General features: G+C 35.3%; 1 protein-coding gene across 3 annotated transcripts; it reads right to left on the reverse strand.

Annotated features, from left to right (window-relative positions):
* Positions 1-1,274: 1,274 nt before the first annotated feature.
* On the reverse strand, positions 1,275-23,144 carry Mrpl42 (mitochondrial ribosomal protein L42). Of its 3 annotated transcripts, none has more exons than XM_027928888.2 (6): positions 23,078-23,144; positions 21,338-21,498; positions 17,224-17,287; positions 16,148-16,232; positions 10,403-10,566; positions 1,275-1,979 (listed from the first exon to the last, which is right to left on the reverse strand). In XM_027928888.2, exons 2-6 carry the CDS (start codon positions 21,405-21,407, stop codon positions 1,934-1,936), a joined length of 429 nt encoding a protein of 142 aa, XP_027784689.1. In that variant the 5' UTR covers positions 21,408-21,498; positions 23,078-23,144; the 3' UTR covers positions 1,275-1,933. The 3 variants fall into 3 exon arrangements, with proteins under 3 accessions (XP_027784689.1, XP_027784696.1, XP_071465748.1); XM_027928895.2 differs by having other exon boundaries at positions 21,338-21,501; positions 23,078-23,127; XM_071609647.1 differs by having other exon boundaries at positions 1,956-1,998.
* Positions 23,145-27,886: the final 4,742 nt, after the last annotated feature.

Genomic DNA, 27,886 nt, shown 5'->3' on the forward strand with positions numbered 1-27,886 from the left:
AATATTTTAGATTATCAAATTTCTATCAAACTTTTTAAATTTTTTTCCACAATAATTAATAGTTCATAAAAAAGTAGCTTCTTAAAAACATTTCCTTTGAGTAATAGAGGGTAGCCATTACTAATTATTTCCTTTGATCTCTCCTACTCACCATTCTTCACATTTTACAGACCATTGGGACCTTCAACTAAATTTCCTTTACTAAAAGGATTTAACAATAGACTTTCAGAAATTATTTTTTCACATCAACTTTACAAATATCACAAATATTTTACAAGTCTAAATAAAGCACTTTCCCTCCTGAAAATTCCTCACCTGCTCAACAGAAATAACAGGGGCACCAAAGCTTCTCAAGGTTCTGTGTACTTTGCTGTAACACTATAGTCTGGTGAAACATTTTAATCTCAAGAGCTGCAGCTGTTGTTTGCATGTGTTCTTGAAATTAGCTTTTTTTTTTTTTTTTTTTTTTTTCGGTATTTGGGATTGAACTCAAGGATATTTTACCTTTGAGACACAACCATAGCGTTTTTTTGTTTTTGTTATTTCACATTTTATTTATTTAATTCTGTAGTGCTGGGGATCAAACCCAGGGCCTCATGCATGCTAGGCAAACACTCTACCATGGAGCTGACTCCCCAGTCCAGCCCTTTCCATTTTGAAAAAGGATCTCGCTAAATTACTCAGGCTGGCCTCAAACTTGTGATCCTCCTGCTTGGCCTTCTGAATCATTGGGATGATTGCAGGTGTGCACCACCGTACCCAGTGCTGGTGTAATTTTTAAGACAGAAAAAGAAAAAAAAATCAAAACCAATTATATAACATTCTTTCTAGAGAAATCTCTAGGAAAATACATTCTTGGGTGAAGGAGATCAACCCATTTGTCATTACAACGTACTGAAGGTTTTGGAGCCTGGCAGTTCGGATCCTGGCTCCCCAGTCTGCTAGGTAGAGTTCAGGACTCTCAACCTTATCTATATAATGATGATGATGCTCCTTTCCAACCTCCCCACCCCTGCCCCGACTATTTTTAGTTGGCAATGGACACAAAAGTTTTATTTTATTTATATTATTTTTATGTGGTGCTGAGGATAGAACCCAGTGCCTCACATGTGCACTCCATCACTGAGCTACAACCCAGCCTTGATGCTCCCTCTTAAGAGAATTATTGTCAGAATTTAATAAAATTTGCAAAGAGTCTAGCAGACAGTAAAAACTGATTAAAATATAACTAAGTTAATTATTTCCTAAAGCCAATGGAAACACTGCAACATCTATTTTCTGGATTGTCTTCGTAAGTTTATTCTCAAAGGCAACTTGGAAACACCTTCGTGAAGTCAAGAGGGAGGGAAGAGCGAGGACACGGGGAAGTACTGGGGAGCAAAATGTACCAAATTATGCTATGTCCGGGTACAAATATAACCGCAGTGACTACAGCTTTTCTATATAATTACAACGTACCAATTAAATTGGATAGAGCAAGCAGATGGGGTAGGGAGAAAAAGGAAGATACACTGAAATGAAACTGATCAAATTATGTTATGTGTATGTACAAATACAGCATAATGATTCCCACTATTAGGTAAAACTAATGCACCAATGAAAATAAATTTGAAAAATTTCTTCAGAAGAAGCATGCATATTTTATTAACCATATTTATACTAATGATAATGTTTACATGATGATGTAAAAATACTCATACTAGACACATAAAAATAAGTGGTAGCCTTTAATATCTCAAAAGGAAAATAAATGAAATCATTTCTCTAAAATGTAAAGTCCAGGATTAATAAATACATATTCTAATATATGAAAAGACATTTTATTATTATATTACTAAATAACATATTAGTGAATACACCAGATTGCATTTTCTCAAATGGCAAATGAGACACCAGATAACGTTTTTCTTTGATTCTCCCAGGAGTCTCAATATCATCTGTCTTTTGGAGGATTCGGATTCTTACGACGTCTATGATACCTTGAAAAGAAGAATATATCTGAGATAAATTATTTTAGTAAACGTTTATTACTTCTGATAGAAATCTCAAATGTCTATGATTATTTTGCTATTTTTATTAGAACTATTTGAAAAAAATCAATGAAACTTTATACATACATTTTTGGATACATCTCAGATATTTCTTAATAAACTACATTCTCCCAGTGTGAAAATTGCTTCCTATCAATTAAGCATTTTGGAAAATCTTCTTTCAGATCTTGAGGACATTTTCAAGGTAACCTTAATTAAAAACTAATAATAAAATTTGTCTTTATAATAAAAAAACACTATATCATAAGCATGTTCTATTACAGTTTTATTTTAAAAACTGAACAGAAGCCACTTGATCTACAAAATTATATTTTAATATCATCAGGAACAGTTTACTTTTGTTTCTGATCACAAATATGTTAAAAATTATAATGTCTAATCCAAGCATGAGTGTGGTGAAATCAGCCTTGGCTGATTCAAGTATTAATTGGTGCAATACTTTTGAAAAGCAGAATGGTAATATTCACAACCTTCATTTAGTACAGGTTGAACATCCCTTATCTCAAATACGTGAGAACAGAAATATTTCAAATTTTGGAATTTTTCTTTTTTGGAATAGTTTGATTTTAGAATAGCTGCATATACGTAATATCTTGGGGATAGGACCCAAGTCTAAACAAAAAAATTTGTTGGTTTCTTATACAGCTTACACATATATCCTGAAGATAATTTTGTATAATATTGTTAATGTGCCTGCATTTTTACTACAATCCTTAACATATGATGTGAAATTTTCCACATTAGTGCTTGAAAAGTTTCAGACTTTGGAGCATTTTGGATTTCGGATTAAGGAGGCTCAACCCACTATTCTGGAAATCTGTCCTAAAGTAATACAGAAAAATAATTAAAATATTAAGACAGGGATATATGATGCAAATTCACATATGATTACAACCATGTAAAAATAAGCAACTAACCAAGCTTATGAATAGATCTAGAGAAAAAAAAAATGCACTGTTAACAGTGATTATTTTTGAGTGATTTCACTGTGGAGAATTTTTCTTTTTGTTTCTTCATATTTCTTTATTTTCTTTACTGAGTTAAGAAAATACAGAGTACAGGCTAGGGTTGTGGCTCAGTGGTAGAGTACTTGCCTATTAGCATGTGTGAGGCACTAGGTTCAGTTCTCAGCACCACACAAAAATCAATGAATAAAACAAAGGTATTGTGTCCATCTATAACAAAGTAAATTTTAAAAAAGAAAATACAGAGTACAAATGTGATTGATTAGTTCTCTTCAAAACTTCCCGTATAGTAAGATTTTTGGCAAGGTGGTCAGGAGTTAATTTTCTTTGCTTTTTTGCTAATGTGGAAATTCCATTTAAAAATTTTTATTCCACAAATGATAAGATATGTATCTCATGCTCTTTAGTTTTGTTTGTGATCAAAATACCTAAGCATGTTTTGTTTATCTTAAAGTTTCATATAGAAAACTTTCTGATTTTTCTGATATTGATTTTTTTTTTTTTTTTTTGCAGTGCTGGGTGATAATGATTTTTTGAAAATGTATAAAAGAATTAAGTTGAAAAGAATAAAATACGCCTCTGCATGCTAACATGAAAAAGTAAGTTGCAGAAAATACCTAGAGCATAATAACCAGCATGAACAAATTTATTTCCAGATATTTTGATCACAACTTACTTAAACCAAAAGAAAGTTTAAAAAGGATATAACAAAGAGCAAAAAAACAATAAAATAGAAAATAGAAAAACAGTAGACTTGATAAAACCAAAAAGATGATTCTTGGAAAAGATCAACAAAATTAATCATATCAAGAATGTGAGAGGTGGGGAGTAGAGGGAGGGGTGGGGATGTGGGGCTGTGAAGGGAGGTAGAATGAGACAGATATTATTACCCTATATACATGTATGATTACACTACTGGGGTGACTCTCCATCATGTACAGCCAGAGGAATGAGAAGTTATGCTCCATTTGTGTACAATGTGTCAAAATGCATTCTACTGTCATGTACATCTAATTAGAACAAATTTTAAAAATTAAAAAGAAAAAGAATGTGAGAAGTGACATCACTATAATTAAAATATTTAAAAGACAATAAGGAAATACAATGATCAACAATATGCAAATAAACCCAACAATTTAGATGAAATGGGCAAATTCTTTGAAAAACACAAACTAACACAGTGCCCTCAAGAAGAAACTTTTGATAAACTAAAGAGCCTTTACATATCAACTAAACTAACTAAATGTGTAATTAAAACTTCCCATAAAGAAAACTCCAGACCCAGATGGCTTGCTTCCCTGGTGAATTCCTTGGTTTGTTTTTTTTTTTTTTTTTTTTTTTTGGCCCTGGGGATTAAACCCAAGGCACTTACCACTGAGCTACAGGCCCCCAGTCTTTTTTTAATTCTTTAATTTTGAGACAATGTCTGAGTAAGTTGCTTAGGGTCTCACTAAACTGCTGAGGCTGGCCTTGAACCTGTGAGCCTCTTGCCTCAGCCTTCCGAGTTGCTGGGATTACAAGTGTGTGTCACTTGTAATTTGGCTTCATTGGTGAATTCTAACAAACATTTAAGAAAGAAATAAGATCCAATTTTTACACATTCCTCTGGAAAAATGGAGAAGAAGGTATACTTCCATATCTATTTTCTGATGGAAGCATTACTGACACCAAAAACAGATAAAACTACAGGCCAGTATCCCTAATAAAGATGTAAACATTCTACACAAAATTTTAGCAAAATGAATTCAACAATAAATAAAAATAATAATACATCATGACCAAGCATCAGTTACCCCAGAAATAAAAAGTAAACTTACTATTTAAAAATCATTTAATATAATTGACTATATTAAAAAGTAAGAAAAACCAAATGATCATCTTAATAAATGCAAAAAAAGCATCCAAGAAAATTCAACACCCATTCATGATAAAGCAAATCAAAACAAAAATACTTCTCCATGCTAGGGACTCCCTAGAACTATGCTAGAAGGGACTTCCTGAACCTGATCAAGGCATCTACATAAAGACCTATTACTGAACACTAGACTTTTTGATGTTAAAAGATTCAGTGCCTTCCTTCACTAAAACTGGGGGAAAGACAATAATATTTGTTCTCAGCAGTTTACCCAACATTGTACTTAAGGTTCTAAGCAATAAGAAAAACAAAACAAGAAGCACTATAAAAAGAGAAGTAAAATTGCCTTTATTCATAGGTCCTATGATCATCTATTAAGAAATCCTAGCAGGGTGTGGCAGCACACGCCTGTAATCCCAGTGGCTCTGGAGGCTGAGGCAGGAGGATTGTGAGTTCAAAGCCAGCCTCAGGAAAAGCAAGGCATTAAGAAACTCAGTGATGGGGCTGGGGATGTGGCTCAAGTGGTAGCGCGCTCGCCTGGCATGCGTGCCGCCCAGGTTCGATCCTCAGCACCACATACAAACAAAGATGTTGTGTCCACCGAAAACTAAAAAAAAAATAAATATTAAAAAATTCTCTCTCTCTCTCCCTTTAAAAAAAAAAAAAAAGAAAAAAGAAAGAAACTCAGTGAGATCCTATCTCTAAATAAAATACAAAATAGGGCTGGGGATGTGGCTCAGTGGATGACTGCTCCTGAGTTCAATCCCCAGTATCCACCCCCCACAAAAAAAAAAAAAAGAAAGAAAGAAGAAAATCCTATATATGGGCACCATGATATGCCCCTATAGTACCAGACATTCAGTAGGCTGAGAGGGCAGGTCTGCTTAAGTCCAGGAATTTGTGGACAGCCTGACCAACACAGTGAGCCCTGTCTCAAAAAAATATGCCATTTTCAATAGGAAGATTGAATATTGATAAGACTGAATATTTTTTAGTTGTAGATGGGACACAATACCTTTATTTTATTTATTTATTTTTTTAATGCGGTGCTGAGAATTGAACCCAGTGCCTCACACATGCCAGGCATGCACTCTCCCACTGAGCCACAACCCCAGCCCCAAGACTGAATATTGATAAGACATTAATTCTCCTGAAATTGATCTGCAGACTGAATTCAACACTCTTTAAAATCCTACCAAGCTTTTTATAAATTGATAAGCTGACTCTAAAATTCATAGGGAAATGCGAAAGACATAGGATGACTAAGAAAATTTGAAGAAATAACAATACAGAGGACTTTACCTGATTTTAAAACTTATTTACTGTAAAAATAGAGATTAATTGAACAAGATTACCAGTACCAACATATATGGTCAACTGACTTTCAACAAAGGAGTTGGACCAATTTAATGGAAAGGGACATAATATTTTCAACTAACGATGCTAGAATAGCTGATATGCATATGTAAAAAAAGGTACCTCAACTAATGCCCTCACACTGTATATAAAAATCAACCCAAATAAAACTTTTAGAAGAAATTCTTAGTGACCTTGGGTTAGGTAGAATTTAAGTGGAACATAAAACTCCTGAACTACAAAAGGAAAAATTTGTGAATTAAACATCATCAAAATTAAAAAACACTAGTATCTTCAAAAGCTATTTAGGAAATGAAAAGGCAAGCCACAGACAGAAAATATTTATAAAGCACACAGCTCACACAGTACTTCAATCCACGGGTCCTATATCTTAATAAGACAACTCATCTGTACAGACAATTCTCTCTTTCTCTCTCTCTCTCTCTCACACACACACACACACACACACACACATACACAAATACCCACTACAAATGTACAGATGGCCACATGAAAAAATGTTCAACATCATTATTATTGGGGAAACATAAGTTAAAAATCACAATTAATCGCTACTACTTACCCAACAGAATGACTAAAGTAAAAAGACAATAATACCGAGTGTTAGGGAGGATGTGGAACAAGTAGAACTCACACTTACTACTGGTGGAAATATCACTTTGACAGTTTCTACTGAATTTAAATGTGTCTTTTTTTATCATATGACCCAGTAATCTTACTTACAGGGATTTGCCCAAAAGAAGTGAAAACATAGCCAGGAGCAATGGTGCTTTCCTGTTATCCCAGCAGCTTGGGAGGCTGAGGCAGGAGGATTGCAAGTCCAAAGCCAGCCTTAGCAACTTAACGAGGTGCTAAGCAACTCAGTGAGACCCTGTCTCTAAATAAAATACAAAAAAGGGCTGGGGGAGTGGCTCATTGGATAAGCCCCAGAGTTCAATTCCTGGTATTAAAAAAACAAACAAACAAAAAAAAAAAAACAAGAGGGGTTGGGGCTGGGGCTCAGTGGTAGAGCTCTCGTCTCTCATGTGTGAGGCCCTGTGTTCGATCCTCAGCACCACATAAATAAAATAAAAAGATATTGTGTTCACCTATAACTAAAAAAAATTGAAAAAAAAAGAAGAAAAATTAAACTCAAAAAAAAACCAGAAGTGAAAACATGTCAATACCATGACTTAAACATTTATGCAGTTTTATTCATATGAGCCAAATACTGAGAAGTACTCAAAATGTTCATAATTGGAACATAAACAAATTGTGATCCATCCACAAAAAGGAATAAATAAATAAATAAATAAAAACTCTTGAAACACATATTTGATTTTAAGATTCCTAATACTGCCTTTAGTCTTTCTTCCCTTCAGAGGATTTTCGTATCCTCAGTGACTTGGCTATGAGCAACGATTACAAAAGATTGTAGCAATATGAGACATAGAGGAAGGCAACAAATACTAAAAGCCATTACCAAAGTTCAGGGTTAGGCTTAACTGAAATATCTGGATAACATGACAAAACTAAAAGATAAACTTTAAGAGACGTTGTAAATCATGGAAATAAATCTTAAAATATAGTAATGATTTAATGATTTAAATATAGTATGGAAATGCTTGCTAATTTGTTTTCATACACCCTAACATTTACAAAACCCTAACAATTACAAAGATAGGTACAGACCCAGATAGCATGCATAAAAACTGAGTATTAAGTTTAAAAAAAAAAAAAAATCAAGGAATCAAGGAAGGAGATGAAAAATAGAAGCAGGAATTGAAAGACCATGTTGGTCATCACAAAAACAAAAACAAAACACAAATTTTTTTCTTGGGAAATTGACATAGAAATATCACCTTTAATATTGAGATTGTTAAAAGAGGGGCTTTTTTAGACAGGAAAAGACTTTGTTTTATTCTAATGAATGAAAAACTTTGGAAAGAAGTTGTTTGAAATATTCTAAGGATGATGATACTGCTAATAAGACTGAGGAAAAAAACATGGCAGAACAGGCTGCACAGCAACTATAATTAAAACTCTCAGAGTGAATTTCACCAAGATGTACAATAAAAAGCAGTACCCTGGAGAATCTCTGTCATAACTAAAGTTAAGGGAAGACGCTTCTTTTAAACTAAAAAGTGAACAGAGCTCCAGAATCCCTAGATCTATCCCTTTAGAACTGTTCCCCACCAGATGATCCACAGGCCCTTCAAACTCAATCAACTGTGGGTTCATCCTCCTTACTCCCAAACTTGTTTCCCCATTCACATAAATGGCATCACTATCTACCCAAACACCCCTGTCAGAGAGGCCTCCTATCTCTTCCCTCTCTCCCTACCATGCATCTACTAATGCTGATTAAAGTTCTTAAATACCAATCTTCTTTCATTTTTCCTTCTTTCTGTTCTCAGTGGTCGTCCATTTAGATCATCAACATTTTTCACCAGACTTCTGTTAATAGTTTCCTAACAGGTCTCCCTAACTCTAGTCTTTCCTTGTATCACTTTATCCCAAATACAGAGCCTTCTTAATGATTTTCTAATGTATAAATGATGTACAAGTCAGTTCACATGTTAAAACTGCTCAGCACAAACTCCTTCACAATACTCTTTCTATATTCCTCCACATATTCTAGATTCCATCCAATATGAACTATTGGTAACTTCCCCAGCATACTTTATCTCACTTGCTGTCTCTTCTGCCTATGGAGCTTTCTCCCACTCCCGTAGGTATCGCTGAGCCATCCTTCAAGAGGCTTAATCACCCTTGATTTTAATTGTGTATTTACTTCATTATCTTCACTCCTTGAGTATAAATAACTTAAAAACAGGAATTGTATAGAACTTAGTGGAGCAGATTGTTTTGTTTTGTTTTTGATACCAGGGATTGAACTCAGGGGCAATCAACCACTGAGCCACATCCCCTTTTTTGTATTTTATTTAGAGACAGGGTCTCACTAAGTTGCTTAGCACCTCGCTGTTGCTGAGGCTGGCTTTGAGCTCATGATCCTCCTACCTCAGCCTCCCGAGATGCTGGGATAACAGGTGTATGCCACCGCACCCAGCACTAGAACAGACTGATGAATGTATATTTGTTAGTTCCATAAATGTATCCTGCTATAAGTGTGCCAGCCCAGTGGCAGTTACACAAGTGAATGAGAACAAAGTTTGCTCAAACAAACACTGTTTATATTTATAAACCAAATGCCCTCATAGTTTAGTCTGGAAGATAATAGACATGAAAGAGAGAAGATTTGGAGCTGGAGTATAGCTAAGCATAAAAGCACTATATGTTAGGCCCTAACACCACAAGAAAAGAAAATGATTCAAAATATGAAAATTAAAGCCAGAGATAGAGGATAAGAGTTGATGAGAGAAAGGCAAGAGAATTGAAAACAATATTTATTGCCAAATTGTGTGCTGCATCCCAATTATTTTTGCAACAACTCAGTCTACTAAAAGAATAGATAAAGGGCTGAGAACGAGATTAATTTCTTATTAGGAAGCTAAATAAAAATCACACATTAATTAATGACTATCATAGAATAAAATTTTCAAGGCCTTTTATAAAATTCACAGAAAGCTTTGTTTAAATTCTCTCATTAAAATAAAGAAAAATAAAGAAGCATTTCAATTTAACTATAATATATATATATATATATATATATATATATATATATATATATATTGATATAAAAACATAATATTGCTAAAAAAGCATTATTTCAATTTAACTATAGTATATATATTGATATAAAAATATAATATAGCTGGGCATGGTGGTGCATGCTGGTAATCCAGCTATTTACCCAAATACCCAAACTTACAAACAGGGATTGTGTAGAACTTAGTGGAGCAGATTGTTTTGATATTTCTATCAGGAGGCTGACACAGTAAGATCACAGTTTGGAGCCAGCCTTGGTAATGTTGTAAAAGGCCTGTCTCAAATTCTTAAAAATAAAGGGTAGGATTAGGGACACAGTTCAGTGGTACTAGGTTGAGTCCTCAGTACGGGGATGGCGGTAGGGAGGGTGGTGTACAATATAATATGTGATTGTACTTGGGGTTAACTTTCTCGTGCAGTACCATTTCAGAAATTGTTAATGCAAGGATAGTTACATGTTCCTTTAGTGTATGTAGTCAGAGTTGAAGAAAGAAAATAAAACTTACTGTCCATGAGGATACCAACGATGCTTAGTAGTAAAGAACATTTTGCTAAGTTTTTCTATCATGGGTCCTTCCTCAAGGTGTTCATCTTTTTCTTCTAATCTGGTTTTTAGCACTTGATCATGTGTTTCTTCATTACTGTGCAAAGGATCTGGTTGAGGAATAGGCTACAAAATAATTAGAAACAAACAACATTAAAATGTAGAAAAAGGTTAGCCAGGATTTGATTGAGTTACAATAAAATAATTTCCATACTCAGTAATTCATTACAGTAACTCAGCATAGGTAAAGAAGTTATCAGAACAGTTTTGCTTAGTTGTATTACTCAACAAGATCAGAAATATTTTTCCTCTCACAAATTTTGGGTTAATTTTCCAATAATAAAATTCTTATATATCTCAATCATTACAGTGAGACACAATGCAAAACCTTTCATTGAAAATGAAAATTCTTACTGGGCAGGGTGGCACACATCTGTAAACCCAGTGGCTCAGGAGGCTGAGAAAGGAGGGTTGCAAATTCAAAGCCAGCCTCAGCAATTTAGCTGAGGCCCTGTCCCAAAACACAAAAAGGGACTAAGTGTCAGGCACGGTGGCACATGCCTATAATCCCAGTGACTGGGAGGCTGAGGCAGCAGGATCAAAAGTTCAAACTCAGCCTTAGCAACTTAGCAAGGCCATAAGCAACTCATCGAGACCCTATCTCTAGTAAAATATATAAAAGGGCTGGGGATGTGGCTCCCATATTCAATGGAAGCAGGAAATTTTTCAGTGATTTCATTTCAGGTAACTGAAATGCCATCAAATAATGCCTCATGATAATGTGGATCATTTCCCCACAAAGACATTAGTTACTAAACTGCATTCCCAATGCTTAAGAGTGATAAAATATATTTCTATCAGTAGGAGCAGCTCATTAAAGCCTTTAAGAAACAATGACTTAAAGTCAGGCATGGTGACACATGACTATAATCTCAGTGACTCAGAAGACATAGGCAGAAGAAAAATAAGTTCAAGGCCAGCATGGCCAACTTTTTGAGACCCTGTCTCAAAAAAGTAAAAAGAGGGGCTGGGGATGTGGCTCAAGCGGTAGCGCGGTCACCTGGCATGCGTGCGGCCCGGGTTCGAGCCTCAGCACCACATACAAACAAAGATGTTGTGTCTGCCGAACACTAAAAAAATAAATATTAAAATTCTCTCTCTCTCTCTTTAAAAAAAAAAATTAAAAAAAATCATTAAAAAAAAAAAGTAAAAAGAGATGTAATGTAACTCAGATAAAGGACCCTGGGTTCAATCCCTAGCACATTAAAAAAAAAAAAAATCACTGACTTGGGCTAGATATGTAGTTCAGTAATAGAGTATGACCTAGCAGGCACAAGACTCTGGGTTTGAACTGCAGCACAGTTAAAAAAAAAAAAAAAAAATCACTGACTTGGAGGGTCAAGTTACCTATATTTTAAAATGTAAATGATTAGCCGGTACAGTGGTACATGCCTGTAATCCCAGGCAGCTCGGGAGGCTGAGGCAGGAGGATCACAAGTTCAAAGCCAGCCTCAGCAATGGCAAGGCACTAGGCAACTCAGTGAGATCCTGTCTCTCAATAAATACAAAATAGGGCTGGGGAGTGGCTCAGTGGTTGAATGCCCCTGAGTTCAATATCCGGTACCCCCACACACTTAAAAATAAATAAATAAATAAATAATGATATTAATATACATAACAATGACTATAACATTCAATAATGTTATATTGATGAAATTATACATTAGTAATGATAACATATATAACAATGGTAACAATACCTTACTTTACAAAGTACTTTATAAAGTAAGGCATACATAGTAATTATAGTACAATACAAATATGACTTTACAATGATGTGAAACATTTAAACAGTCTTCTTTATATTCATACACTATTTACTGACAACTACTATATCCTACCACTGTATTAAATATTATAACATACTTATATCAAGTTTAAGTTCAGGAAACAATAAGACCTCTGTAAAAGACTATATATATGCACAAGGAGAGGGCACAATTGAATAAGGACTTCAGAAATGCAAAGTAACGAAGATATCAGTGGAAGTGGAAGTAGTTGAGTCAGAGTCCGGTAGATAGTATAGTCTAATATAGACAGAAGTTTACGGGGCACAGAAAGATGAGTAAATGATGAAACATATGCAAGAACACCTAAGAGATGATTTAAAAAAAAATAAATCTTGAGAAATCAGATTGTGATAAGCCTTTATAACTAGACCAAAAAGAAACCACTTGCATATTAGTGGTCTAGTATTCCCTCTGAATGTGGGAGAGAATAAGGAAGTATAACAGAGAGGTTAAGAACATGCATTTTGGTCTCTGGTTCTGCTTTGAGTAGTTCTGTGGCCTCGGGCAAATTATTTAAACATACTTTTCCTTTCTATAAAATCAGGAAGTAATATCTGTCTCATTAGAGTTTAATGAGGATTAAGTGAAATAATAATTCATAGTATGCTTTGCTGTCCCTCATGCTCTAAGAGTTTCATAAACAGTAGGTAGCTATTAACATTTCTTTTAAGGCCCCAAACAGCAATAAAGATATATATATATATTTTAAAGAGGAAGTATTCCTTAGACATTTAATGTAAATGCAAAAGATCATCCTTTTGTATAAAGTGAAATATTAGTAAAGGTCTTTGAAAATTACTATTATACCCTGAGAGGTACTAGTATATACATGGGATTAGAGCTGTGAAAGTTGTCAGAATTGAAAGGGGGTCAACTGTGTCAAACCCTGACAGAAAAATAAGTACATAAATAAAGCTGGGAGGTTCAGAAGGGGATCTCTGCACACATTACTGACAAGAACTAACACAAGAGCCTCTGCCAGAACCACAACCTTGCACAAAGGCCACTGTAACCTTACACAAAAAATTATATCATCAGGCCATCTGCCCAACTAAAGTCTGGTCAACCTTGGACTGACTCCACCCTTGTTACTGATCCTCATAGGTAAGGATTGCTTCAAAACAACTTTGGTAATCCTCTTCCTTTTGCCTCTGGAAACTTCCCCTTGTCTCAAACTCTTAAATAAACTCATATTTGACTATGGCCTATGGCAATTGTATTCTCATTGCAATGCTCTGCTATTTTCTAATAAACTCTATCTTTGGAGAATCCATCCCCATTGCTATTTACAGCCTATAATTAACAGTTTTCTTTTTTTTTAAGTCTTTTACACCTGTTGCTAAAGAGCAAATGTTTTAAATATTATCAAAGTTATTGTCACATATTAATAAATGCTTATTGTGTCTTCCTAATCCTAAGCAGGTCTAATTCTAATTTATCAAAAATTCTCTCCGCTTTGTGTGGTTTTAAAAAAATTTCTATGTGCATAGATAAGAAGACATTGAGATTAATGGATTCTTTAAGGTCTATAACAGTGCCTCTGGCACTCAGAATTCTTTAATGCAGTACTCCTTGATCAAACTTCAAAGAAAGGGTATGTGTTTCAATAAAACAAATGAAATAAAACCGAATGCCAACTGTATGAAATACTCAGAACTGTTATCCTGAATTTCCCTTGTTTTTCTTAAGAATTGTAAAATTTGACTTTTGAAAATTTCCACTAAATCAATTACTAAAAAGACATGCTTGCCAGGCGTGATAGTGCACACTTGTAATCCAGTGCCTCCAAAAGGCTGAGGCAGAAGGATCACAAATAAAAAGGCGAATGTGACTCAGTTGTAGTTGTGGATTCAATCCCCAAGAGCAAAAACAAAACAAAGAATAACAACAATAAAACACTTAATTTTTATTTACATTTTTACTTTGTTTTCTAAATCATTATTTTTTTGCTCTTTGTTTTCCTAAACTAGAAATACTAAATTCTAAAAAAAAAAATTTAAATATTAGTATTTTAATCAAACACACATCAGGAGAAATAAAAAGGAGGATCTTTTTATCTGCATCTATGAAAAATAACCAACACATTTTAGATTCAACAATGTTTGATATAAGCCTCAAACCTTCAAGAAATGTATGAGGGTGAAAGAGAAATGAACTGGTGGTTGGAGATGACAACAAAGAAAAAAATAATTGATGGTATGATTTGATGATACAAGTTATAAAGCTAGGAACTGTCAGAGAAAAGAGAAATGATCTGGTTATGAAGATGAAGAACTACAGAATACCTACTACACCTCTAAGCCCAGTGGCAAAGGTTGTGGGAGACAAACAGCAATTATTTAAAAGGGCTGCTGGGGAAACAATGTCCCCAGGGAACATTCAGGTATATTAGAGAAAAAAGGTAAAGGCAACACTCAAGAAGAGAAAACATTAGAAAAGATTTTATCAATGATAGTTAAATACTAATATTATGGTGGGGAAGTTTTCAGAATTGAGGACACAAGGGATGTAAAGAGTCATCTAGGGATAAGAATGTGAATGCTAAGAAATGACCTGACAATCTTCTGCTTCTTTTGAATAACTGCTACAAGAATTAAGCATGTCACCAAAGAATGCATAAGATAACAACAGAAGAAGGCATAACACATTGTGAACTGGAGACTATACAGCTTCAAACTCAGTGACTGAGGCCTATTTTTGTATATACTGCCCAAAGAAATTAAGAAAAAAAAGAGCACTGGATTAGTGCCTATATCTGGCTAGGATGCAGAGGCAGGAAGAAAACATAGTGAGATTTAAAAAATGGAATAGAAATTAGCAAAGAATAATCTAATTTGTCAAATTAACTAGCACTCTGGCTCTAATAATTTTTAAAAATAGGTGCCACTAAGTATAATCTAATTATTTTTTCCTCAGAGAGCAGACCAAACATTGCCAAATATAGGAGGATGCTATATTATATTAAATAGAAAAAAAAAGCATTTTAAATATAAATTAATAAAAACAGTTAGGTCAAACTAAAATAAATTGTATTAAACACAAAAATAAACCCAAACCTCTTATCTAGTGCTCTGGCTTTGAAGACAGAAAAAAATTAAATTGGACCACTTAAACTATATACCCATATTGATTCATTAGAAAAAATTAAATTAAAAAAATCAAACATTAAAAAGATTATCAGGGGGCTGGGGATGTGGCTTAAGCGGTAGCGCGTTTGCCTGGCATGCGTGCGGCCCGGGTTCAATCCTCAACACCACATACAAACAAAGATGTTGTGTCCGCCGAAAACTAAAATAAATAAATAAATATTTAAAAAAAAAAAAGATTATCAGAATCAACAGTACAAAAGTTATGAACTAACAGTCTAAAATGCAAGTTTTTCAAAATTTATTAAATAATAATATGGGATGAATAATGTGTTTTATAGTTTTATACTAGATGTATATAATCCTTAACTAGATATCTACTAAATTTTTTAGACCAGAAAAACGATGTCATAACTGCATTTAAAAAGTTTATTTTGTGGCCTGGGGATGTGGCTCAAGTGGCAGTGTGCTCGCCTAGTGTGCGTGAGGCACTGGGTTCGATTCTCAGCACCACATAAATGTGAAATAAAGATACTGTATCCACCTAAAAACTAAAGAAATAAATATATTTTTTTTAAAGTTTATTTTGTATAATGAGAAAAACCTTTAAAGAAAAATGAAAAGAAAATCAAAACTGTTTTTCAAAAAAGCCAAAAGAAGATAAATTAAACAAAGAAAATCAGACAATCCCCTTCTCTTTGGATATTTGTAAGAAATAGGTACATTTCTAACAGAAAATTAAAAACTATTAGTAGATTTTGTCATACATACTTGTGTATGTTCATATGGGATATCCACAGAAGGATGGTAGCATACTATTGTCCTGCCATCAGATGTCAAAGCAAGCTCTACTTTGCTAAAAAAGAACATTTTAGAAAATAGAGTTATACTGTTATTTAGGACAGAATCATTATTTTTACAGCAAAAACTAATTAATCACAAATTGCTAAAGAGAAGACGCTATATCACTGGATTAGCAAACCTGGTAACCTTAACATAGGCGACAACTCAAGACTATCTCACAGAATATATCAGCTTACTACCACAACAAAATGGCTAGGACCTAAACTGTGAGAAAATTTTATCTAGAAGAGAATAACACACCATATTATTTCATCATGACTTTAAGATTACATACCATGACAGCAACGCAATGAACATTTCAACTACCAATGATTTTTGATGAAGGATGGAATCTTATATAATGCAAAAACTTTATATGACTCAACCTAAATTTTTAGGTTCAAAAAATGTTACCTAGTCTAACTTACAACTACTTAACATAGTGCAATTAAAATGCATCGAAAGAGAAGCAGATATGCTTTTACTAAAATTTGCAATTAAAAAAAAAATCACATGGTTTAAGAAAATATGTTGCAGTTTCTGCACAACAGACTTCTGTGGAGAACAAAGACAACGTCATGTTACTCTTAATTCTTAGCATGGTGACTGGAATTAAATAAAAGTTATTGAATTAAAAATTTGTAATTTGGGATTATTCAATGTCAAACAAAAGATAAATAATGACTTAAGCTAATAGATATGAACCCAAAGAGAAAACTATAAAAACTAATTAACTTCTCCAAAAAGCTAAAGCAGGCTTCAGGAAGATAGCATTTCTAACAACATGTCTGTCTTATAACAAATTAAATATTCACTGAAACACAATGATAATGATTTCATTTAAAACATTTATAATCTCAGATACTGAGTAAATAAGAGAATGGAAATAACTTTTTGAAACAAAATTAAAGAAAGAATAATCAAAAAAGCAAGCAGAAAATCAAATGAAATCATTTCAGATACAGCTAAAGACTGTTATTTTTTAATTGAATTTTAATACATACCAATTATAGTCATCTGGAAGAGAAGAAAATGTGGATTTATGACAAACACCAGATAAAGCACTGTCTGCAAAAACCCAAACAGTAAAACAGATTTAGTTAATTGGGGCATATGTTCTCACATAAATTTAAAGCTAGTTTTACTCCTTTAACCAATTTACTATTTACTGTGAAAAAGGTTTGTAGAAAGAGCCACGACTTAGTCCCTATCCTTAAAAGGGTACAGTCTGGGGGTAAGAAAGACAAGAAACAATTGCAACATAAAGGTTAAGTGTTGTTAGCATGGGTAAGCAGTGGGAGAGAAATGGCACAGGGACAGGCTAGCAAATGCAAATGTGCAGGTTCAAGAAAGCCTTCCCAGTAGAAATGATGTCTAAGGTGCTCTGAAGGATAAAGGAATGAGGAGTTGATAAGGGGTAAGTAGTGCTCCTTCTAGAGCAAGTAACAAGAACAAAGATCAAAGATGATAAAGGAAAATAAAGTATTTGGGAATTCTAATCTTTCCAATAAAGAATGTGAAGTATTTAGACATCCCAAGGTGCATAGTTTATAAAAGAGGAGCAGTATGTTTTGATTAAGAAAATTAATTTTGTACAACTTTAAGCATATTTTCCTTCTTTACAATACTTAGAAATTCAAGAGCTTCAATTACTTTAAAAATTTGCAGAAAGTCCTTTTATGTTCAAAGAAAGGATATCTTTAAACACACACACACACAAAATTAGAGGTAGCTCAATATAGTTGTTTTTTTTTTTTTTTTTGTACCAGGGATTAAGCTTAATTACTGAGTCTCATCATCAATCTGTTTTAACTTTTATTTTGAGAGAGGGCCTTACTATGTTGTTGAGACTGGCTTTGAATTTGCAACCCTCCTGCCTCAGCCTCCTGAGCTGCTGGGATTACAGGCATGCACCACAGTGCCTGGCAAGTTCAGTATAATTAAAAGCAAATTCTGAATGTGTCTTGGCTTTAGCCAAGAATCAATCTCTCAACAGAGCATCTTGTTCCAGTTACATGGGACTATGACTTACCTCCATTCCTCTCCATGTCTCCAGTATACAACACCATTCACACTTTGCTCAACAATCACTCAACTTCAAAGTTGTATATTCATCCATGAAATCCTTTTTACTCTCCCTCCCTGATAACCTCTATCATAGGGGAGTCTCTTTTACATGACCCTAAATCAATGCTTCATATAACATTGCTATACCTTTTTTTTAACCCCTTTTCCACCCATATTAATTATTATAAGGACTAAATGGATTAATATGTTTTTTAAAACTATAAAATTCTACATTTCCATGTTGGCTATATATTTTGGAAAGTCTTAAATGCTCTTCTGGAATATGCGGAGGCCCTTTTATTTTTTTTAGTCATTATACTTTCTCTCCCAAATCATGGGTTTTGCTTTGCCTCCAATCTTAATGTCCTTCCTTTCCATATAAAACAACAATATCAGTAATAATACTTTACCTTTGATAATAATATTTATGATAATAGCTGCATAAATGATAATAGATTCATAAAAGAAGGTAGATAGTCCCTGAGTATTGAGATGATTGAATGATAATAGAACTATTTTCTTGAGGAACCTAAATTAACTCTTTAAAATTATCTGACAATAATTCCAATCCATTCATATAAATTAAACAATCACTTATTTATCCTCTATTATAATATATGAGGAACTAGGGACATCAAAAAAGACACAATACATATGCAGGGGGAAATGTAGTAAAAAGACACGTAATAATTTTTAGTTATCCAGGGATGGAGTAACCGTTTCTCAGGTAACCTGCATAAAGACTAATTGCTGTTTTAAGGCACGGGCTGTATAAAAGCTGATCAGGTCTAACTCCTCATCCACTTTAGGTCCAGGTTCCTGTAAAGGTAAATGGGAAGCTAAACAGCAGGAGCCCTTCTCCCAATTCTCAACAATGAAAATGCTCCTAGAAATTCAAAAGATGACTGCAATTTTTGTTCTGACTCTTGTTTTAGTTTATAGCTAGTCTTCAGCAATCTCCTTCTGTATTTAATTAATTATAAGTTGACTATATTTTCAATGATATGATAATTATAATGCTCTGAGCCTTTATAAAGAGGGGAAATGGAAGAACGGTGTGCAGGGACAAAGGTTTCCTGGTTTCCTATAAAAGGATTTAGTAGAATGTCTGTAATCCCAGTAACTCCAGAGGTTGAGGCAGGAGGATTGCAAGTTTGAACCTAGCCTCAAGAACCTTTAGCTAAACTCTCAGCAACTAAGTAAAACGCTGTCTCCAAAAAAAAAAATAGTCAGGACATATAGCTCAGTGGAAAAGTGCCCCAAGTGCAATCACCAGTACCAAAAATATAAAAATAAAAAATAAAAGTAGAATTTAGTAAACTTGTGAACATTATTTAAAAAAAAAAAAAGTTTAGTGGGCAAACGATTTTTTCCTTGCCTCAAAAGCCCCCAAATTACCTATTCATTGCTTTTTTGCCCTAGTCTTCAAATAGCTCTCTTCCTCTAACTCAATAAATAAACTTTCAATTACAAAGAGTAGTAAATAGGAAATATGAAGGAGAGATTAAAGTCAAGCAGAGATGTAAAGAAAAGTTGGCTAACATAGCTAAACATTAAAAAGCATACCTATTGTAGCTTTTTAACCATATGTACTTTAGAAATAGGTAAACAGAATTAATACAGGAAAAGGAAGCTGGGCATGGTGGTGCATGCCCGTAATCCCAGAGGCTCAGGAGACTAAGGCAAGAAGACTGCAAGTTTGAGGCCAGCACCTTAGTGAGACTCTGTCTCAAAAGGAGGGGATGGAGGGAAGTAGGTAAATTGTACTGTGGGACAGAGAAAAATGAAAGCAAAAGTTGGGCATGGTGGCACACATCTGTAATCCTAGCTAATTGGGAGGCTGAGGAATGAGGATCATAAATTCAGAGCTAGCCTTAACAATTTAGTGACACTCTTTTCAAAATAGAAAACAACAAGAGCTGGGGATATACTTCAGTGTTGAAGCACCTCTAAATTCAATTTCCAGGAAAAAAAAAAAAAAAACAGGAAAGCAAAAAACAGTTGTGGTTGGTTGAGAAATAAGATTATTGTATTTACTTATATGGGTCCATGCTCTGACTATCAAATATATATCAATAGGCTTTTTCAAGATAATTAAAATTAAACAATTCTTTAGAAAACAAAAGTAGAAATTACATTTTGTTTTTTGAAATGGCTATGTCTATAGGAAGAAGTCAAGGAGAATACACAAAAATATTAACAATGATTATCGTTGTTAAGATTAGACTGTGAGCTGAGTGCGGTGGTACATGCCTATAATCCCAGCGGTTTAGGAGGCTGAGGCAGGAGGATTGTGAGTTCAAAGCCAGCCTCAGAAACAGTGAGGCACTAAGCAACTCAATGAAACCCCGTCTCTAAATAAAATACAAAAAAGGGCTGGGCATGAAGCTCAGTGGTTGAGTGCCCCTGAGTTCAATTCTGGGCAGCACCCACCCCACACCCACCCCCCAAAAAAAGATTAGACTTATTTTGCAATTTTAAAAAAGTAACAAGCGTAAATATACGAAGTATAAATGATCCAAATGAGAGAAAGTTACCCTTTATTAGTCCATCACCTAAAACCACTTGTGGTCTACACAAATAACCATATTGGACTCTGCATTTATGCATATGCACACATTCCTGTGCACACAAACATTATCTTTTTAAAACACAGAGGGATGGGGTTGTGGCTCAGTGGTAACACTTGCCTGGCATGTGTGAGGCACTGGCTTCGATTCTCAGCACCACATATAAATAAATTTTAAAAAGTCTATCAACAACTAAAAAAAACATTTAAAAAAAACAACCACAGAATCACATGATAGATACTGTTCTGACATCTTTTCCCTTCTCTTCTATTTGGAGAACTTTTCATGTTGGAAACAGTGTCATGACATTTATAGTTAAGATGTAGCAATAGTAATCCACCCCCTTTTGATTGACATTTAGGTTTTCATCGCTTTTTCTTTATTGCAAACATTCCTGCAAATAGGCATACATAAGTGTTAAATATTCTATATTTGAAAAAGTTTAAAACTCTTTTTAAACATTAAAAATTTAATAACTCACTTTGAACTGGAAATAAATGCTTCCAGAGAATTCTCTTTGATATCACCCATTTGAATGCTATCGATGCCATGGTGTTTTAAGATGATCAGACGATATGATGAAAGATGTTCTGAAGAACAACCACCTTTCAAATCTACTTCTAGGCACATCAATTTTTATTCCTGCTTAAGAGATAAAGAAAAATCAATGCTACCTATCATAAACTACAAGAACAAGACAGGAAGCATTCCCTAACAGGACAGTCATTTGAAGTAAGGATTTCCAACAACTCTGCATTTCCACATAATTAAATAGGACATAAAACAATATCTAAATCTAAGATGAGAAATCCCACTTATATATAATAACCCCATTATTATTTTTCTTAAATGCAAACATCTCAGCACTCAGTGCAGCTTTTTCCACTTACTGAATACTCAGAAAATGTGTAATTGCTTTTAGAATCTGTCACTTACAATGGTACACTGAGCATCCCATCTATAATTAGTAGCAGGCCTGTACCACCTCCTAGTACCACACACAAGACCTTATTACATCACGCAGAGTAATATTCTGTTTCTGATTCAACTAAATATTAAACAAGAAGGCCTATCCTTGGCCTATCACATACTTAGAGAAACACAAATGTCATCATCATAAGGTTCCAAGGTGTTTTCACGACCATTTCATTTTACTCTTATATTAACCATGTGTGGTTTCCTTATTTTGAGCCTTGAAGAAACACAAAATTTGAAGGACTTACTTCCAAGAATTTTAGAGTTGATCAGTTACAAACTGGGAAACTTTGGGCAAATCATTAACTAAATGACCCTCCATTTTTTTTCACTGGTAAAGTGGGGGAAACAAGCACAATGTTCATGAGCTGCTGTGAATAAATAACAAAACTACTATACCCTTTTGTTTAATTGAACTCGGTGACTATTCGTGCCCTTCTCCCAGTGGAGAACGATGAAAGGGAATTAAGACACAGATCCTCTTTGCAGGACTAAAGTATACAGGCGGATTCCTGGCCCTGTTAGTACTTAAGTACTGCTAACCCTGAGTTCATAAGAGTATTATTTACAGTTTACAACCTACTTTCGTATGCAATTATGTGTTCTGACTTTCATAAATCTGTAAAGTAGGCATCTTCGTTCTACATATTAAGAACAAAGTTTAGGGACCTCAAACGATTAATTCGCTCCCCTATTCTCACCGTTCAGTAGATGGCATGGGTGGAACGCAAACCCACGTCTTGTGACAAGAGCAAGAACATAGGACTTTAGGAGCCTTTAGGTTCCCTCTACCCGAGGCCAGCATACCCAGTGGAGGGTCAAACTATTCAGCTCAAGGAGCAAATTTCAGAAAGCAAGTCCCTTGGCATAGAATTCCACCCAAAGCAAAAGCTACTGAGAGCTTCAGGGGCGCTGGGGTTCGTGGAACAGACTCCCAACAACATAGAGAATAACACTCAGGGAGCGATCCGAAGGACTTCGACATGGAGGAGTCCGCGGACCCGCAAGGTCACTCAGCTCCCGCCGAGTGTCGGTCAGGGCACTAGAGGGGCGCTACAGGAAGCACGCGACCAGGTGCCGTCCCTTTTACAGGATGGACATCTGGAGATGCCGGCAGCTTCGCCCTGCAGGCTACGACAAGCGGAAGGCCTCAACACCCGCCGATAAGCCTTCTGGGCCTGCCCAAATTCGAGGGACTCCTCCACCAGAGGAGGAGAGGGCAGCAGTTACCTCGCAGGTTACTCACCAGGAGATCGCCATGTTGCCTCAATCCGGGTACTGTGCGACCCCGCCCCCGCGCCCTCCCGGCCCGCGGAGCACTCTGGGAGCGGTAGTCTCCTCGGGAAAGTGGCCCGAGCGCAGAGGGCAGGCTGGGAACCTGCCACAGTCTCCCGCCTTTGGCTGCAGCCGCTTGGGCTCATCATTGCCAAAGGTGCTCAGAAGAACTAAATCATTGCCCCAGCACGCATCCGTTGACAGTAACGAGTACAGTTTTATTAACTATGTTCATATTCAGAGAACCGCTAGATTATTCCTTGGTAGAAGTAAACTTTTATCTTGTGTAAGCCACTATTTTTCTGATGGTCTTTTACTAACAGTCCAATACTAACTGAAATGACAGAATCAACATATTTCAAATCACAAATGTTTCAAGAAAAATACATAAAAAGAATTAGTACTGGGCTGGGGTTGTAGCTCAGTGGTGGAGCACTTGCCTTGCATGAAGGAGGCCCTTGGGTTCGATCCTCAGCACCACATGTAATTAAAATAAAGATCCATCGACAACTAAAAAAAAAAAAAAAAAAAAAATTGAGAGAGAATATGAATTAGTACTGTGTGCACCTGTAATTCCAGAGACTCTCGAGGCTGAGGCAGGCAATTTAATAACACCATGTCTCAAAATTAAAAATAAATAAATAAATAAACTGAGCTCAGTGGAGCATCTTTGGGTTCAATCCCCAGTACCAAATAAAAATTAAAAAAATAAAAAGATTACCACTGGTAAGAACTGAGGCTGTGGCACAGTGGTAGAGTAATTGCCTAGCCTGTGTGAGGCACTGGGTTAGATTCTCAGCATCACATATAAACAAATAAATAAATAAAGGTTCAACAATAACTAATAAAAAATTACTACTGGTGAAAATGTAAGTTCTTCCACATTATTAACTACAATTCAGATCACAATTTATAATTTACTTTCATTTCAAAAGCTATATTAGGAACACTCCAAATGGGACTTACATTTATATCTTCTCTACCCTTAAGCTAAAACCTTACTATATATAGGACCATCTTACTTCATGCATTAGTTCAGCTAATGTTAGGGAGGCAGTATAGAGGTTATCAAATGAATTCTGAGGCTCCATCTGCCTAATTTTAATCTTGATTCCCCACTTCTTATCTATGTTGTTTTGGGCAATTTATTTATTTAAATTTTTTGAGTCTCAGTTTTTTCTTTGTGAAAGGTGGATAATACTGATGTTCTCTACTCCATAGTATTGTTAAGTGAATCAAAAAACAGAAAGTACACAAAATGCTTAGTAAGATACTTGGCATGCAGTAAGCACTCCATGCTAGCTAAAATTGTACCTTTAGGTGCTTAATAAAAATTTGAATAACTTACTTTTATGAACATCTACCCTAAGGAGATATCTTATTTCTAAGGCATTCAAATAAAATCTTTCCCTTTTGACTATCAGCAATAGTATAACAAATGTAATTAAAAATAAAAAAAAATATCTGGTGCAGCAGCTCATGCCTATAATCCCAGCAGCTAGGAAGGCTGAGGCAAGTTCAAGACCAACCTCAACAACTAAGCAAGGCTCTAAGCAACCTAGTGAGACCCTGTCTCAAAACAAAAAGGGCTGGGGATGTAGTTCAGTGGTAAAGTACCTTTGGATTCAATCCCCAGTACCAAGAAAAAGAAAAAATAAGTTTAGTTTAAAATAAACAGTAATGATTTCTAACTTGAAGTTGGTGTGTCTTAGGGTCCCAGCAGAAAACAGATGACACACTCAAGATGGAATAATTCCAGGAGAGATTCTTCACAGAGATATGAGTGATATACATGGGAATCACAAGTAGTAGTGGTTAACCCCCACTTAGTTATACCACCCAGGCCTGCAGAGAGAGAGGCACTAGTTGCCAGACTCCTTGAGAGAAGCAGTAATCTTCAGATGAATAACATAGCTGTCATGAGGTGACCTTATAGGAGTACTACAGAGACTAATTACCCTGATCTCTCTTTTCTTCCTCTCTCCTATGAATTAAGGCTCAGTCCCACAAGACTGTCCCCCACTTCAGATACTAATCTGAGACTTAGATATAGATATACAGATATAAATATGGATATAGTGTATATTGTGTTGTATTCTCAAACCCAACTGGACAATAGTATTATTAGGAGTCTTTGATAGGTTTGATTTACTTCAATAAATCAAACACACACAAATAATATTTATATATGTGTATATATATATATATATGTGTGTGTGTGTGTGTGTGTATATATATATATATATACTATGTACATTATGTATTTAAGTACTTCGTGCAGCCAGAAAGCGGGGGGGGGGGGGGGGGGGGGGCGGTGAAGGGGCAAATGACAAGAAATACCCTTCCAGGGCACACTCCCAGTGACCTATTTCCTCCAATTAGGCCCCACCTCCTATAATTTCCACCACTCCCAATAATGTCATCAACTTGCGAAACCATCAATGAATTAATCCACTGAGGATGTTAGAATGCTTATGATCTAATCAGTTCCCCAGATTCTCACACCTGGACAGTGTTGCGTTGGGGACTAAACCTTTAACACATGAGCCTTTAGGGGATATTCCAGATCCAAACCATAACAGTCATGATATTTAAATTTATATTTTAAATTTATAAGAATTATTTAGGTACTTGGAAGTATTTATCAGAAAGTTGAAGAACTTGAAAAATGAACACATTAAATTTACAAATACAGTTTTAAATGGGTATATGTATTTAATTGACTCCCGTATTACTGTAGTTGCTAGTCTTGTAAATAGATTAATAAAATTTATTAATTGAACTTGAAAGCTTAAGACTAACTAGACTTCAATAGTTGAAGTTACTTGAATAAATAAAACCAAACTGTGAATGCTCTCCTTGTGCGGGGAAGCTGCCTCAAAGACACTGAAATACATCAACATATAGATGTTTTTGCCCTCATCTTTCAATGAGGGCAATGAGAGAGGAGTGGAAACCAGCATAGACAGGAGGCACTTGACTTGGCAGAATACAGCAAAGGTCAAGCCTGCAGATTGCACCAAGGCTTAGAAATTAACCAAGTGTTTAGGAAGGCAGGTGACAAGGGGGCTGAAGACTGATGGAATGTTTGAAAGTTGGTATAAGGTGCAGCTGGACCCTGGACTTCTGTATCCATCAGCCCGCCCGAATCAGAAATGGAAATCTAAACAAACCCAAGAGCCTCTGGACCCAGGAACACCGTACCTAGAAGAGAGCAGGGGAGGAGTGGCCAACAATGGAGGTGAGTCCCCTGGTTCTCTCCCTCGTCCAGCTCCTGAATGCCAGATCTGTTTCTTACCCCCATGTCTTCCTTTTCTGTTTAAGTAAGCTTGAGTCAGTTTCTATATATGAAACCAAAAACCCTGACTAAAATAAAATTTTGCGGTAATTTCATTGATATGTCTCTATCCCCTGCCCATAGGGATAGTTCCATGTTTGATTTTGCTCATCATTTTGCCTACAGAATCTGTTATAGTGCCTCTCACTTAGTGGGCACTCACTAAATGTTTATTGAATAATTGACTGGATGAAGCCTTCTTCATATCTTATACATGGTCCTCACTGTAATAATATACTATATATAAGAATATATATAGCCGGGCACAGTGGCGCACACCTGTAATCCCAGTGCCTTGGGAGGCTGAGGCAGGAGAATCATGAGTTCAAAGCCAGCCTCAGCAAAAAGAAATTTTCACTAGTAATGCAATGAAACCCTGTCTCTAAATAAAATACAAAAAAGGGCTGGGGATGTGACTCAGTGGTCAAGTGCCCCTGATTTCAATTCCCAGTATCAAAATAATAATAATAATAATAATAATAATAATAATAATAATATATAAGAATAGCTCAGTTTCAAAATTTGTCACATCAAATTGAATTAATTTGTTTAAATGTGTTTTCCCTATTAGAATATAAGATCAAAGACTAACAGAATTTGATTAGATATCCTATCTTGTTCATTAAAAAAAAAAAAAAACAGTTCCTAGGTAGGGTCTAGTATATCATAGGCAGAGAATTAATGAAAGTGGGAAGGAGGGAACATGTGACAGATATTATGTTACCACCAAATACACAGTAAAAAAGATGGTGCTCCTTGCCTTGAAGGGGTGCACTGTGTGGCGAGGAAAATAGGTAACCATTATTAGAAGTGGACATTTGTTAGCACATCATGTGTTTTGAAGAGGATGAGAAGACTTCATGGAAGAAAATGAGAAACCAGCAGGCAACGGAGCTGGGAACTTCATGGCAAAAGGCAGTAAAATGTGAAAATCATGGCATTAGAGAAAATACAGGAACAACATATCACAGTGAGGGGCTAAGGGATGCAGCTCTGGTAGAGCACTTCCATAGTGTGTGTGAAGATCTGGTTCAATCCCCCAGCATCTCAAAAACAATAAAGCAACAGAAAGATTGTTCAGTCTGTGGTCTGGGATTGCCTTTAAGAAGTTGTGTTAGAAAGTCAACAGTAGGTTAAGAAAACTTGTCCAGCCAGGCGCGGTGGCGCAAGTCTATAATCCCAGCAGCTCAGGAGGCTGAGACAGGAAGATTGCGAATTCAAAGCCAGCAACTCAATGAGACCCTGTCTCTAAATAAAATACAAAATAGGGCTGGTGATGTGGCTCAGTGGTCGAGTGTCCCTGAATTCAATCCCCGGTATCAAAACTAAAAACAACAACAAAAAAAACACCTTGTCCTTTGGAAACCAAGGTCAGAGTCAAGTGGTTTTATGATTAGAAAAGGATTATGTTTTCTGATTGGTGGACTGAAAAATGAACTGGGT

Source organism: Marmota flaviventris, chromosome 3 (assembly GCF_047511675.1).
Source record: "Marmota flaviventris isolate mMarFla1 chromosome 3, mMarFla1.hap1, whole genome shotgun sequence".
Lineage (NCBI taxonomy): Eukaryota > Metazoa > Chordata > Mammalia > Rodentia > Sciuridae > Marmota > Marmota flaviventris.

Excerpts from the sequence above, each read along its gene's own strand:
- Mrpl42 (XM_027928888.2), bottom strand. The coding sequence starts at position 21,407 with ATGGCATCGATAGCATTCAAATGGGTGATATCAAAGAGAATTCTCTGG. Across the intron at positions 16,233-17,223 it reads CTTCCAGATGACTATAATTG|CAAAGTAGAGCTTGCTTTGA; the intron begins GTATGTATTAAA and ends GTTCTTTTTTAG. Across the intron at positions 10,567-16,147 it reads TCCCATATGAACATACACAA|CCTATTCCTCAACCAGATCC; the intron begins GTATGTATGACA and ends ATTATTTTGTAG.